This window comes from Procambarus clarkii, chromosome 88 (genome assembly GCF_040958095.1).
Source record: "Procambarus clarkii isolate CNS0578487 chromosome 88, FALCON_Pclarkii_2.0, whole genome shotgun sequence".
NCBI classification, from domain to species: Eukaryota; Metazoa; Arthropoda; class Malacostraca; order Decapoda; family Cambaridae; genus Procambarus; species Procambarus clarkii.
Window position 1 is genome coordinate 22213013 of NC_091237.1, and position 14275 is coordinate 22227287.

General features: G+C 39.5%; 1 protein-coding gene across 10 annotated transcripts in view; it reads right to left on the reverse strand.

The window, feature by feature from the left end:
• Nucleotides 1–49: 49 nt before the first annotated feature.
• LOC123745751 (monocarboxylate transporter 14) overlaps nt 50–14275 on the reverse strand; it is a 76433-nt gene continuing 62207 nt past the window's right edge. For all 10 annotated transcript variants that reach the window (XM_045726571.2, XM_045726570.1, XM_045726569.1 and 7 more), the window contains 5 exons: nt 10517–10742; nt 9650–9765; nt 6802–6925; nt 3955–4080; nt 50–1018 (listed from right to left, as the gene is read on the reverse strand). In XM_045726571.2, the coding sequence (XP_045582527.1) occupies nt 852–1018; nt 3955–4080; nt 6802–6925; nt 9650–9765; nt 10517–10742 (759 nt within the window). In that variant the 3' untranslated portion in view covers nt 50–851. The remainder of the gene's footprint in view (nt 1019–3954; nt 4081–6801; nt 6926–9649; nt 9766–10516; nt 10743–14275) is intronic.

Here is a 14275-nt window from a genome sequence, read left to right on the forward strand (position 1 = left end):
TTATACCAATCTGATTTACTTATTGAAGAAGGAAAAATGAAACAGTATGTATTTATTTGCCTTTAACATTTCAGGCATCAGAAAAACAAGTAGAGTAGACCCTTCCTCACCTAACATGTTAGGTGAGCAAGTGGCAAAAGTTGACTCAAATTTGTCTAATTTTATATATTTTTTAAAACATTATTATTTGCAATATGTCTAAATCCAAAAATTCTACAGCTCCTACTGCACCTGAAGATGAACCCCATGAAAAAATAAAAGTATAAAAGGTAATGTTTATGCAGACAATAAGTCACAATGTTTATTGTAATCTACATCATTTGTCAGTTTACATATCTACTTTATACAGTAGGGTATACCTGTATTGTGTTTATGAAGTTAGGTCAGTACTGTGCTTCGTAATAATCACTGAATCTGTGTTTTGCTATACACAGTAACATTTACTCATGTAGCACAATTTCCACAGTTAGAGGTCTTCATAGAGAGGATCTCTAAAACTATGCAAGGGCCTTCTGTATTGTATATTCATACATCTTGCCCAGACTTTTATAATTATCTGTGTTAAGTTTTTATACAACTACAGCCCAGCCACAGACCAGGATGTGTTTCTTACAAGCAAGATCTTAACTTCTGAGGATATTTTTCACAAGCAAGACCTTGACTTCATTTCCCTTACTATTTAAGCTTAGATTCACATAATTGTTTAAAGAAAGTCTAATTCATCATAGGAACTAGTACTCTAATTGGATCTGTTGATTACCATCACTTTTGTGTAAAGAATACCATTCTTGCTGTAATAACTTTATCCAGTATGATTAACTTGATTACAAGTACATAATGTCTTTTTACGGCTATGCCTTTAGCTCAATATCTTTTGCTTCTTGCAGCTGCTTTGCCTTATTATCCTCCCAATTCTTGATGCATCTAAGTGGGATGCATAATATGCCTGAGGCTGCAAACAATCCCCCAAACACATAGAAACTAATGCTGTAGTTGCTGGTCAGGTCAACAAATGCACCTGAGTGGGAATAAATTAATAAAGAATTAAGATTACAATAGCAATAAACTGAAATCATTTTTGCTGCAGGTGACGAAGAACATTATATTCCTTATATGCAAACATATCAAATGATACAGTACAGTACTGTACTGTATTATGAAATGTTCTTAAAAATATAACTGTCCCTCACATCTCTAAATGTATTGCATAGTGCATGATGTACCTCTCTCCATAGTATGTCACTTATATATAGTATATAAAACATTGTTCAACATTATATCCCGCCAAACACACGACGAAACTATGACGTTGCTGCAACATTCAAACAAGTTGTAACAACCAATATAGCAAGTTGTAACAATGTTCTAATATGTCATAAAAATGTTATGACAAGATGTAACAACTTTATTACAAGTTGTAACAAGCAGAAAATAGGGACAGTTTTGTTGTGTGTTTGCAGGGATAAATGTACTAAAATACATGTGATTTAATCATTAAAATATATACAGCGTGTCTTCATTTGAATGAACTATCTGGGGCGAGACTGATTCGTCCCATTAAGGGATTCATTCTAATTGTCAGCCCCCAGGCAACCACCACTCCCCAAGACAGAGGGGGGAAGGGGGGTGGTGTACTACATCCAATATAATGCATATATATATATATATATATATATATATATATATATATATATTTATCAGGCTCCCGCCTGATAGCTCTGCCGGAGCTATCAGGCGGGAGTTGCCACAAAGATATTACTACCTAATTATTTCGATGTCTCTGACTGATTTTTCTATGTTTTTTGCTGCAATATTATTCAATAGTATGTAGTGTGATATATTTATATAATAAAATGTGTGAATCATCACTATACTCAAAAGTATTGTGATCATATTAGTGATTCAATTATTATGTTCATAAAACAATAAACAAATAGTTTTGCTGTTATTACACTATATACACAGGTTATATATACGTTTCTGCATGTTTTGTTCACCATAGTGAACCACTAAGCTGCTATGTTGAGTGCAGACAGTAACAGGTGGCCACACACAGCTGATGCTGCCTCCTTCACTGGTTCAAGGCCAGACGCACTAACATTCCTCCTTCAAGTATACTATTTGTGGTGTTATTACACTATATATATATACACACATGATATGTAAGTATCTACATGTTTTGTTCACCATAACTGTTCATCTAAGCTGATATAGTGCCCACAGAGCATAGTGGCCACCCTTGCATAGCATGACAAGTCATGCAGATGACGCCACCTCTCTCACCAAAATGGCTTTTCCCAAAACGCCTTTTGCTGTTATAATACTATATGTACATGTTATATATAAGTATCTACATTTGTGTTCACCATAGCAAACCACTAAGCTGCGATGGTGAGTGCAGACAGTAACAGGTGGCCACACAGATTCGACAGACGACGCTACAGCCCTTCCACCCTCAACATTACTCCTCCCACAATACTACGCACAGCGCAAATTATCACAACAATCCTGCTATTATCAGAATCCCGGTCATTTTTATCAGTCAGGGGTCTTCTGTAATACTATCATTGCTAAATAATACCAGTTACAGATATTTTTGACATTTTTAGGCGATGCTGTGGTCACAAGCTGAACAGCAGTGTTGTGAGCTCATGGTGCATGCGCCAGCCTTGGTGGATCACTCAATACTGAGGCTTTCACACCCGGGAATGTTGCCCACAATATAGTTTTTTTTAAATGGCATCTGTTTACAAGAGTCCTGAGGAAGCAGATGTGAACCCTGTGTAGCCACGGGCCATTTAAATCTTGAGCGGGACTCCAAAAATGTCATATGAAGGGGGGCGCACTTTCGATTCAATTACTCAATGCGTCATATGAAGTGTTGCACAGTTTAAGGGTTAATGAGCATAGACAGTATACCTGTATATGAAGCTCTGAGTTACTCTACTGTATTACTGTATTTTATTTTTATGATGCTCTCTATATTTTATAAGTTTTGTTTTTTGCCCTAAAATCACCCTGTTTGAGACACTATTGATTTTCAAGGAGTTGGAAAGACTTGTTATATTTATGTATACGACATATGCCCCACCACTTCTGCTTGGAGTTGAAGCCCTCAAGGTTGGTAAGCTTGGCTCCACTTCCTTTTCTCCACGTTGAGGTCCCTGAAGCATCTTAGAACCTTGGTAGAGGTGCCAGGAAACTGTTGTGGGGGATTGCCCACCTAAACTTGACAAGGGGACAATTATGTCTAAGATTTTCCTGGAGGCCTTACATTATTCTAATTTGGATCCAGAGTTTCTGTAGTCTTTTGCAGAAGGGGTTCCGGTTTGTGGATGATGACTAACACTTCAGCATCTTATTGGGATCTTGGTTCAACTGATGAGTATCCTGGTTAGGTTGCCACAACTTTTCTAGTGGATCAGGGAGGTTTCAAGGGTAGATCTTTAGGTGTAATTTAATCCTTCTTTGCTCTTGGTCCCTGGTGCCAAAGGTATTTTGATCCACACATTAGCGTTTTTGTACCCTCCTTTGTGTTTTGAGCAGGCTGACTTCTTTCTATAAGGCCTGCTTGACTTGTTGGCAGGTGATGCTATCTCAGTTTCAGGACTCTACATGATCTTTATCTCTGTCCATAGCCATTCCCTTTTGTCTTCTGTTTCCAGAGGTGGTGGTTTCCTGGGCACTTGAGGTAGTGTGGAGCTGCCTTTCAGTTATTTAGCTCAGTTTTTCTGTGGTATGATTCAATTTCCTCTAGCTCTTACATATACAGTATTCTACTTCACAACATTCTAACATATACAGTATTCGGCTTACTGAAAATGGAATATTTACATCTGCAAACAAAAACACCTTTCAATATGACACTTAGAAGTAAAAATCACTTATAGCATACTGCATAAAAAAATAATTTTGTTTATTCCTATGCAAAGAGTGTGATGTTGAAAAGCTTACCTGCTACAGGACTTCCAAAGATCCCTGCAATGCCTTGAAACAGTAGGAGAAGACCAAAAGCATTTGTCAGTTTCTCCAAGCCAAGAAGCTCCACAAGCAGAATGGAACGCAATGAAGCAAATGCAGCTGAAAAGATATATTAATGCAATTGCAATAATACAATGAGATTTGTAAAAACATAAAAATTACTATCATAAATTGATATCTAAGACTTTTAACCTTTGAATTTATAACTAAGACTTCAGCTGCACATCCCAGCAGGTGGTGGGGTGGCTAATTATAGCCAAACTGCATACCCCAACAGGTGATGTATTAGGGTACAGCATAAAATGTAAATGTTCTGCGTAGAAAACAAGACAATCATACGCTGCCCAGGAGAGATCTAGATAAAATAAGTGCTAAGAGCGTCAAGTGGCAAATGGAATTCAATGTGAATAAATGCCATGCTATGGAATGTGGAATCAGAGAACATAGACTACACACAACTTACAAAGTATGTGGAAAGGAATTACAGAACTCTATTAAAGAATGAGACCTAAGGGTGGTTTTGGATAGTAAGCTGTAAGAGGAATATAAGATAGTAAGCTAAGAGGAATACATAAAGAAGATTGTGAGGAGAGCGTATGTGTTGCTTTCCAACTTCAGACTTGCTTTAAATTATATGGATGGTGAAATACTGAAGAAACTGTTCATGACTTTTGTGAGACCAAAATTGGAATATGCAGCAGTTGTATGGTGCCCAAATCTCAAGAAGCACATAAATAAACTGGAAAAAGGTGCAACGGCATGCTACAAAATGGCTTCCAAAACTGAAAAACGTGTTACGAGGAGAAACTAGAGGCGTTAAACATGCCAAAACTAGAAGATAGAAGAAAAAGAGTAGATATGATCACCATCTACAAAATACTAACAAGAGTCTATCAAATTGACAAAGAGGAATTCCTGAAACCAGCACCTTCACGAACAACAGAACACAGATTCAAGCTAAGGAAACAAAGGTGCCGAAAAAATATTAGAAAGTATTCTTTTGCAAAGAGAGTGGAAGATGGTTGGAACAACCTAAGTGAGAGGTGATGGAGGCCAAAACCATCAGTAGTTTCTAAGCTTTAAACGGCAAAGAGTACTGGGAAGACAGGACACCACAAGCATAGCTCTCCTCCTGTAACTACACTCGGCCATAACTGGCTGACCCCTCACAGTGTTCAAGAGAGAACGTGACAAACATCTCCAAGGGATACCTGATCAACCAGACTGTGACTCATACGTCAGGCTGCGAGCAGCCGTGTCCAACAGCCTGGTTCACCAGTCCAGCAATGAGGAGGCCTGGTCGACGACCGGGCCGCAGGGTCGCTGAGCCCCGGAATCACCTCAAGGTAACCTCAAGGTAAGGTAATTAAGTATCCACTCGATTTAAGAACCTCTTATTTACCGTTCTGCCGGAGTTTTAACAACCAAATTTTAGATCGTTAACTGGCACCTTATTTACCGAATCATTGGCTGTTAAACCCGAAATACGGTATTGAGTATACAGAGCCTTGTACATGTTGTGTGGTACTGGAGGTCACTATTATATTTGTTGTGACAACCTTGTCCTCACTAGGTCAGTGGTTACATTTTCCTTTCACAGATTTCACCACTTCAGTTATGCAGCATCTAATCAGAGCCAGTCACAGTCGCAACCAATCAGAGGCAGCCATGGTCAAGCCACAGTCAGTCAGGCATTCAGTCACAAATCACAGTCAGTCAGGTATTCAGTCAAGTCACAGTCAGGCAGGCATTCACAGTCACAAGTCAGTCAGGCATTCACAGTCACAAGTCAGTCAGGCATTCACAGTCACATGTCACAGTCAGTCATAACCAGTCAAAGGCAGTAAGGCATTCACAGTTGTGGTAGTCACCAGTCACAGTTTGTAAACATCATTCTGATGTTGTTTACAGAACAACAATATTATGTACTCTCACAAACCCAATGTACCTTCTTGTAAGCCAATAAATAAATAAATAAAGATGGCAGGCAGGGCAGTATGACTCCAAGGCCATCAGCTGGTAAGAAGGTAGCCGAGAATCTAAACCATATCGTATTAATCCCGTACGGACCATCTAGACGCAGCTGGAGAGTTGGGAGATATTTCTGGGAGGGTCCAGTTTGGAGATGGGGTGGGGGTATTAGGATATAGCAGGGATGGGGGAGCTAAGGGGATGGGGGATCTGAGGGGATGTGGGAGCTGAGGAGATGGGGGAGCTGAGGGGATGGGGAGCTGAGGGGATGGATCATGCGTGACCACAGCCAGTCTGTGATAGTCAACCACACAACCCACCCACCCAGAATCCACCCCACCTGTCCACCCACCATGCCACCTTGCCTGACCACCCAGCCAGTCCGTCCGCCTGCCCACCCAGCCAGCCTCTCTCCAAACTCTCTACCAAACTCTCACAAGTCAAGTCTGGCCTCGGGCCGGGCTTGGGGAGTAGAAGAACTCCCAGAACCCCATCAACCAGGTATCAACCAGGTATCAACCAGCCTGCCTGCCCATGCACATACCCACCCTGCCTGCCTTCCAGCTAACCACCACTCCATCCACCTACCTAACCACCCACCCACCAGTTATAAAAATTGTATGTACATTTATAATATAATAACTGCTATAAATATTAGAATAATAAAATAATCAATTAACAAAATAATATTGGTACAATTAAAGTAAATAGTGGTTAGAAAATAGTCAATTTAGATGAAATGGAATAGGCTACTGGCTTTAAGAAATAAATGAAGGACCAGCTCAGAAATGGAGCATTTTTCATTTCAGTGAATGCACTCTTTATATAAAGGTATATTGTGATACCTACCTACAGACAAACCAAAGGCAACAGAGTAGGCAAGAAGAAGGGACTCATCGGATATAAGAGGCAGCAACACAGTCGCTCCACCACCCAAAATCAAAGAAAAGTTGCTCACCCACAAAGCATCAACCTGTAAATATACAGAATTACTAAATATGATACATACAATTTTAAAATACATATTTATTATAATGTTCTTGTTAGCTACATATTATAATTTACACTGTGGAAAATTTGTAATGTCTTTTACCTGATTATATATACAGTACAGTGGAACCCCGGGTTGCGAGCGTCCCTGTTTACGAGTTTTTCGGGTTACGAGCCCGATTTGGTCAGAAAATTTGCATCGGGATATGAGCATTGCCTCAGTTTACCAGTGCTTCGTGCCCAGTGACTATCCCGCCTGAATTCTTCACAAGAATTTATAGTTTTTTGTCGGATTTTTGGCCATTTGAGCATAAAAGTTATTATATATCTCGCCATGGGGCCCAAGAAAGCAGGTGGTAAGGTTTAAGGCAAGAAATCACATGTGAGAATGACCATAGAGGAAAAACAAGAGATCATTCGTAAGCATGAAAATGGTACACGTGTTGTTGAACTAGCTAGGCAGTACAACAAATCTTCAGGGGAGGAAGAGGAGGCAGTAGAGAATATCCCTTCCTCATTAATTAAGAAAATGTGTGCAGTATGGGAAGGACTGCAAAGTTTTGCTGAAAAGAATCACCCAGATAAAGCTGTAGTAGGCCGTTCCATTGATCTTTTTAATGACAATGTGATGCCTCACTACAGACAAGTGTTGCAAAGAAGGGAAAAACAATCTTCAATGGAACGTTTCCTTGTGAGAAAAATGAGAAAATCAAGCAGTGAGCCACAACCAGGTCCTAGTGGTATGTAGGCAAAATGTGCCAGAGTGTGCACTCCAGAGAAATCTTTATTGCCTGATGTTATAATGGAAGGGGACTCCCATTCCAAACAGTAACACCTCTCCTCCTTCCCTCTCCTCACCATCTTCCATACGTCAACAGGAGTCATAAGCAAGGGTAAGTAATAACTTGAACATACCTTTGTAGTGTAGATTTGGATGAATTAGGTATAAAATTTAGTTTGAGGTGAAGTTTTTGGGTAGTCAGGAACAGATTAATTTATTCTCCATTATTTCTTATGGGGAAATTAGCTTCAGTTTATGAGTTTTCGGGTTATGAGCTGTCTCCAGGAACAGGTTAAACTCTTAAACCGAGGTACCCCTACTGTAATATTTGGTTAACAATATTCAAAGTTAATTTTCCCTTACTGCTACCTCCACACATATCATGTGATACTAGGCATTTGCAAATCATTTATTATTTATTTTTTTTATTATTTATACATACGTACAAGTTCTTACATTCTTGTACAGCCACTAACACACATTGCGTTTCGGGCAAGTCCTTTATCCTAATATTACCCGGAATACGATCTGCCAAATCGTTTAACAACCAGGTACCCATTTTTACTGTTGGGTAACAAAGGCTACAGTTAAGGATTGACACCGAATAAATCCTCCGCGGCCAGGATACGAACCCAGGACAAAGCATTCGCGAAACGCCAAGCGAGGAATTCACCACAGGGACAGTAAAAGCTTACAGATCAGACACAAAAACCTAGTCGCCCCCCCCCCCTTACAAAGGTGCAAAGAGCAGGGGATGATAGATCACCCTAACTGAAAAAATAAGCCACCAAAGGTGTAGAGCAAAACAAACTAGAGATCAGCAAGTCAGATATAAACAATGAGGCTGTATTAGGCTGTTAGATTACTAGCTCCCCTCCCCCCCATCCCTACTGCCAGCTGGCAGCCTCAGGAGCTCCCAGTTCAATAGAGCCAACTAAACACCACCAACATATCTAAAGGCAAAAAAAAGAAGGTTCAGAAAGTCAGTGAGGGGACACACCAGGAGGTGTTTCACTACATTTAACACTGGTTAAATCTAGAATTCCCTAGAATTTTTTCCCTACATATCTCGTTTAATTTTTCTACATTTCTTGTATATTTTTCCTCCCATTTTTCGTTTACGAACTTACACGGTAACCGACGGGCCTCATCCCCGAAGGGTTCACAAAGCACATGGCCCTCTGTATGTCAAATTTATCTTCCCCGGTAGCCAGCTTGAATTTCCATTTCACAAGCAGCGTTATCTTCTCTGAGCAGTTAGGGGTTCCTTCCCTATGAATTGACTCCTCCCAAGTCATCTTGCTTCTGGATGGTGGATTTCGTTCCAGATCCGAGGCTTGTTGACGAGGTGTGATAGTAGTTAGCTGTGTGCTTGTGTTGCCATCATGCAAGGCTGTATCCCCTGTGTGATCAGGCCCAGAAGGGAAGTTCCTACCCCAGTTGGCCTGCCTCAGCATTCTGGTTAACTGGCATAAGTCCCAGTTGGTGCCCTCTGACATTCAGACTTAATTGGTTCTTGGTCTGAGATTCCACGAAAGCTAACCTTTCTCTGTCCCAGTCTATGATAGGTACTGGAAAGGTCTCAGCTTTTCCTGTCAAGAACTCAAGCAACTTTTGGGTAGTTTGAACTTTGCCTGCGTGGTTTACCCTCTGGGCCATGTATATCTTAACAACAAATAGATACTGAAATAAAATATAGTAAAAGAATCCTATGTGAAAATTCAACTTAAAAGATTTGTACCCAATTTCAATGTAACCAGAAGTTACTTTTACACAGTGGTCATAAAGCAATAATTGTTACAACTGATGTTGAGAAAACTTCAATTACAATAAGGTTTCTATTTTCACACAGTAATTAAAGAAAAAATTGCATTACTGTAGAAACATTATTTTACAAAATATTTCAGTAACAAGTGTGGCTCTTACCTTAGGATGGTCTGACACCCAACCACACAGAATCCTGCCTATTGTGTTGGTGATACCAATGGTGGACACCAATGTAGCAATTGATCCTTTACTTATTCCTTGTTGTTCTGCATACCCTGAAAACAAACAAAAAATTGCATACATCTCTTGCATTATGGGTGATTGGACTGGGAGTCCATCTTCCTATTTCCCTTAATTTGAAACATTATCCTTGTTCATTTTGTCTGTTTCAGTATCTAGTACATTTTTTTTTATTTATATATACCATACAAGAGTTCTTACATTCTTGTACAGCCACTAGTATGCGTAGCGTTTCGGGCAAGTCCTTAATCCTATGTTCCCTGGAATACGACCCCGCAAAAAATGGTTTAACAACCAAGTACCCATCTTAATGTTGAGTTAAACAGTGGCTACATTTAAGAATTTGCGCCCAGTAAATCCTCCCGGCCAGGATACAAACCCAGGACAAAACGCTTGCGAAACCCCAGACGAGCGTCTTAACCACTACACCACGGGGACTGTTACATCATCAGCATATCATCTCTGATTCTTATTTATTTGTTTTGAGTAAAAGAAAAGGTGTACATAATATGGAATGGTTATATGGCAAGTAAAAACTGGCCACTGAAAGGTAAACATCATGTAAATTAAATTATTGACAAATCTAACCTGTAATTTAAATATACTGTATTAGAAACTGTTATATAAAAATTTGTATCTTTATAAAGAAAATTAATTATATAAGATATTTACATATTAACTTAAAATATTATAATACAAGAATTTGAACAAACATAACTAGAGTATATATAATTACATAAATACAAAAATATATATACCTTTAGAAGAATGCAAAGAACAACTGACCTGGCAAGAACATGAATGGAACAAAGAGAGCCATGAGAGACATGAAGCCTGCCACACTCAGCACCACAAAGGTCGGTGATGCCAACAATGAGAAGTCAAAGATTCTGGTGATAATGTTGGTGAGCGCTGTGGGGCAACAATGGCACCTTCCACTGGCCTCTTCTTCAGCAATGTCCTCCATGGGAGGCAGCTGTGTTACTGACTGGTGGTATTTATCTACAGAGTCCTGTATTACACAAGTACAAGACATTGATCACTCTCACAAGGATTTCACTAATTTGTATATATATTAAGGGGCCCGGTGACTGAGGAGTATTTTTCCAAATGAGAAATATAGTGAAAAATTTTAAACAAATCTCCCGTTATTTGGCATCAGCGTTGTGAAAATTTCATCCCAATATATTAAGAAATGAATTTGTTACGAATTTTTAAAAAATAAATGAGTGCAGAATGGGCGGCAACCAGTACTGATAATAATGATAACACCTCCTATTTACTGGAAATCAGGGAGAGAGAGATGCAAGCACCTGTCCGACGCACAAAAAGGAAAAGTAGTAGTAAGGAGGGTCCACAAAGTGGATATGCAGCTAGTGCCACCTGGAGGGCCAGATTTCACACATAAGAAGAAGTTACTGTAGTAGGTTCTTATGCTGTATTTTATTATATATCATATAAATACATTGCCAAATGGCAATATTTTTTATGTCCCTTTGTACAAAAAGCTAACAACCACTTTTTTTAATGTGTATTTTTGGTTTTTGGTTTTTCTTGTTTTTTCTCTCCTTAGTTTCTATGGGGATTTTATTGTGACTTCTACATCTTGGAGAATGCATATACGGCACTAAGCACGTGAAGTTGGAACCAAACTGGTCAACATGTTAATCAGCCACAGGTGGCAGAAATTGTAACTTGTTTTTTTTGGCCGATTTATTTACAGATTTCAAACTCTATTCTCTTTGTCTCTTTAGGTTGTATTGATGAATGAGGACCAGATGAGGGCCTTATCATTTATATATAGGCAATAAAGGTACTGCAATATATATGTTTGTTATTCCCTAACCTATCCCTATACAGTATTTATTTTTGTGGGGTTATTTTCTCTTGACTTCATTTCAACACACATTGACCTACAATTTTCACATATTTGAGTACGAATGCCAAGCAATTTTTATTAAAACATACAAGAAAATTAATTAATTAGAACTACCATATTCATTGTCAATAACTTCAACTTCAATTATCTCTAAAACAGGAATTTCAACTTTGAGATACTGTAGCTTCAAAAATTTAATTTCTGATAGATTCTCACCATTTTTACATATTATGTGAAAAGTTCTTAGTTCTAAGGTGTCCTCACTGTTGTTTAGTCATAAACCCATAACTTTTGGAGTTTATGAAGCATTTTTTGCATCTAAATTTTGCACATATTTGGAAGGCCACATTGTATAAATATATTTTTATATTTTTCAGTGAGGAACATATACATTATATGCCATTCTGAGACCATAATGAATAAAATAAAAATTGGTGACATTTTAATATTTTTAAACCTAATCTGAAATTGTGATTTTTTTCTTTTTTTATTCTGGGGGGAGACCCTTCGGCTTCCCGGAGCTATCCAGGCTGATATGGATATATTAGACTTTGGCATCAGTCATGTGAATGCAGTTCTTAGGCATACCGGGGACTATGAGACAGAACCTGTCCCCCTCAGAGAGGCACGAGGAGCAATGGCCTATGAAAACCGGCGATGCGATGACATGGTGACGTCGTTCTCGTTTGCTCATTTTCATTTGGGGAGTTCTGTCCACTAGTTCGGCTTCCAGTAGCAATATTTTAACCAGAATAGGGGTTTGTTTTGGGGCGCTTACCTTTCTGGGTGCCTGACCCGGTCGAAGGCAGACATGGAATGCTTCCAACCACACAGAGGTTTCCATAGGCCATTGCTCATCGTGCCTCTCTGAGGGAGGGCCAAGTTCTGGCTCGCGGTCCCCAGTAGGCCTAAGAACTCCATTCACGTGACTGATGCCAAAGTTTAATATATCCATATCAGCCTGGATAGCACTGGGGAGCTTCCGGGTCTCACCCAGAAAATGGTGTTTCATTACATTCAACGCTGTTATTTTTTTTGTTCCGGTTATGATGTTGGTCCATTAGAAACAGTTGGATCATTTACATTAAGATATTATTCACAAAAAATTTGTGTGTGTTTGAGGAAGTTTCAGTACACAAGCACCGGGCCCCTTAAAGTATTAAAAATTGCATAGTACTGTACTGTATTTGATTTACAGTTTATTATAATGACTAAGAAATTCAGAAAAATCCAGATTTTTGTATAACATATACTGTCTAAACTTACACAAGTATTTATATTGATATAATGATGAGGATGATGATGATGATGATGATGATGATGATGATGATGATGATGATGATGATGATGATGATGATGATGATGATGAGGATGATGATGATAGTGGTGGTGGTGGTGATGGTAATGATGATGATTGAGATGTGATGAGGTGATGATAGAGATAATGGTGGTGGCGATGATCACAACAAATAGATATGCTTCAATAACATAAAAGCAATGAGGTATAATAACCACATAAGTGCATTGAGTACAGTCCAGTGAATAATAAGTACAAACAGTGTAATAAGTACAGGGTGGTGAATAATAAGTACAGGGTGGTGAATAATAAGTTCAGGGTGGTGAATAATAAGTTCAGGATGGTTACCTTGAGGTTACCTTGAGGTGCTTCCGGGGCTCAGCGTCCCCGCGGCCCGGTCGTCGACCAGGCCTCCTGGTTGCCGGACTGGTTAACCAGGTTGTTAGACGTGGCTGCTTGCAGCCTGATGTATGAGTCACAGCCTGGTTGATCAGGTACCAGGGTGGTGGTGATGTTGGTGGGGTGGTGTATAGTAAGTACAGAGTGGTGTATAATAAGTACAGGCTGGTGTATAATAAGTACAGGGTGGTGTATAATAAGTACAGGGTGGTGTATAATAAGTACAGGGTGGCGTATAATAAGTACACACAGTGTAATGAGTACAGGCTAGTGAATAATAAGAACAGTTAGTGACTGGCAGTGAGGGAGGGAGGGAGGTTGTGAGGGAGAGAGGCAGTGAGAGAGAGGCACTGAGGGAGAGAGGCAATGAGAGAGAGAGAGAGAGAGAGAGAGACAGGCAATGAGAGATAGAGGCGGTGAAGGAGCATGGCAGTGAAGGAGAGTGGCAGTGAGGGAGAGTGGCAGTAAGGGAGTGGGGTAGTGAATAGAGAGTGGCAAAGAGGGAGAGTGGCAAAGAGGTAGAGTGGCAGAGAGGGAGGGAGGTGGTGACGGGAAAGTGGCAGTGAGGGAGGAAGGCGATGAGGAAGGAAGGTGGTGAGGGAGGGAGGTGTATGGAAGGAGGGTGGTGAGGGAGGAAAGCGGCAAGGAAGAGAGGCGGTGATGGAGGGAGGGTACGAGGGATCGCTGATCAAGCACCAAGTTGCCAAACCCTCCTGCCCTATTAAAATTTGTAATCTTAGCTGTACAATATTTATGCCAAGATATGTTAATTTTCTTGTTAAGTGTACAGTAATAGTATACATTATTATTCATTAACATGTTTTATTGCTTCATGTTTATTAATTAAATAAATACATTTTTATTTGTGTATTTGTGTGTGTATTTGTTGTATTTGTGCAAATACACTTTTATTTGCACAGTTTGTATTTGTGACCAACAGCAGACAAACTGTGTGGGATCTAGGGATGTA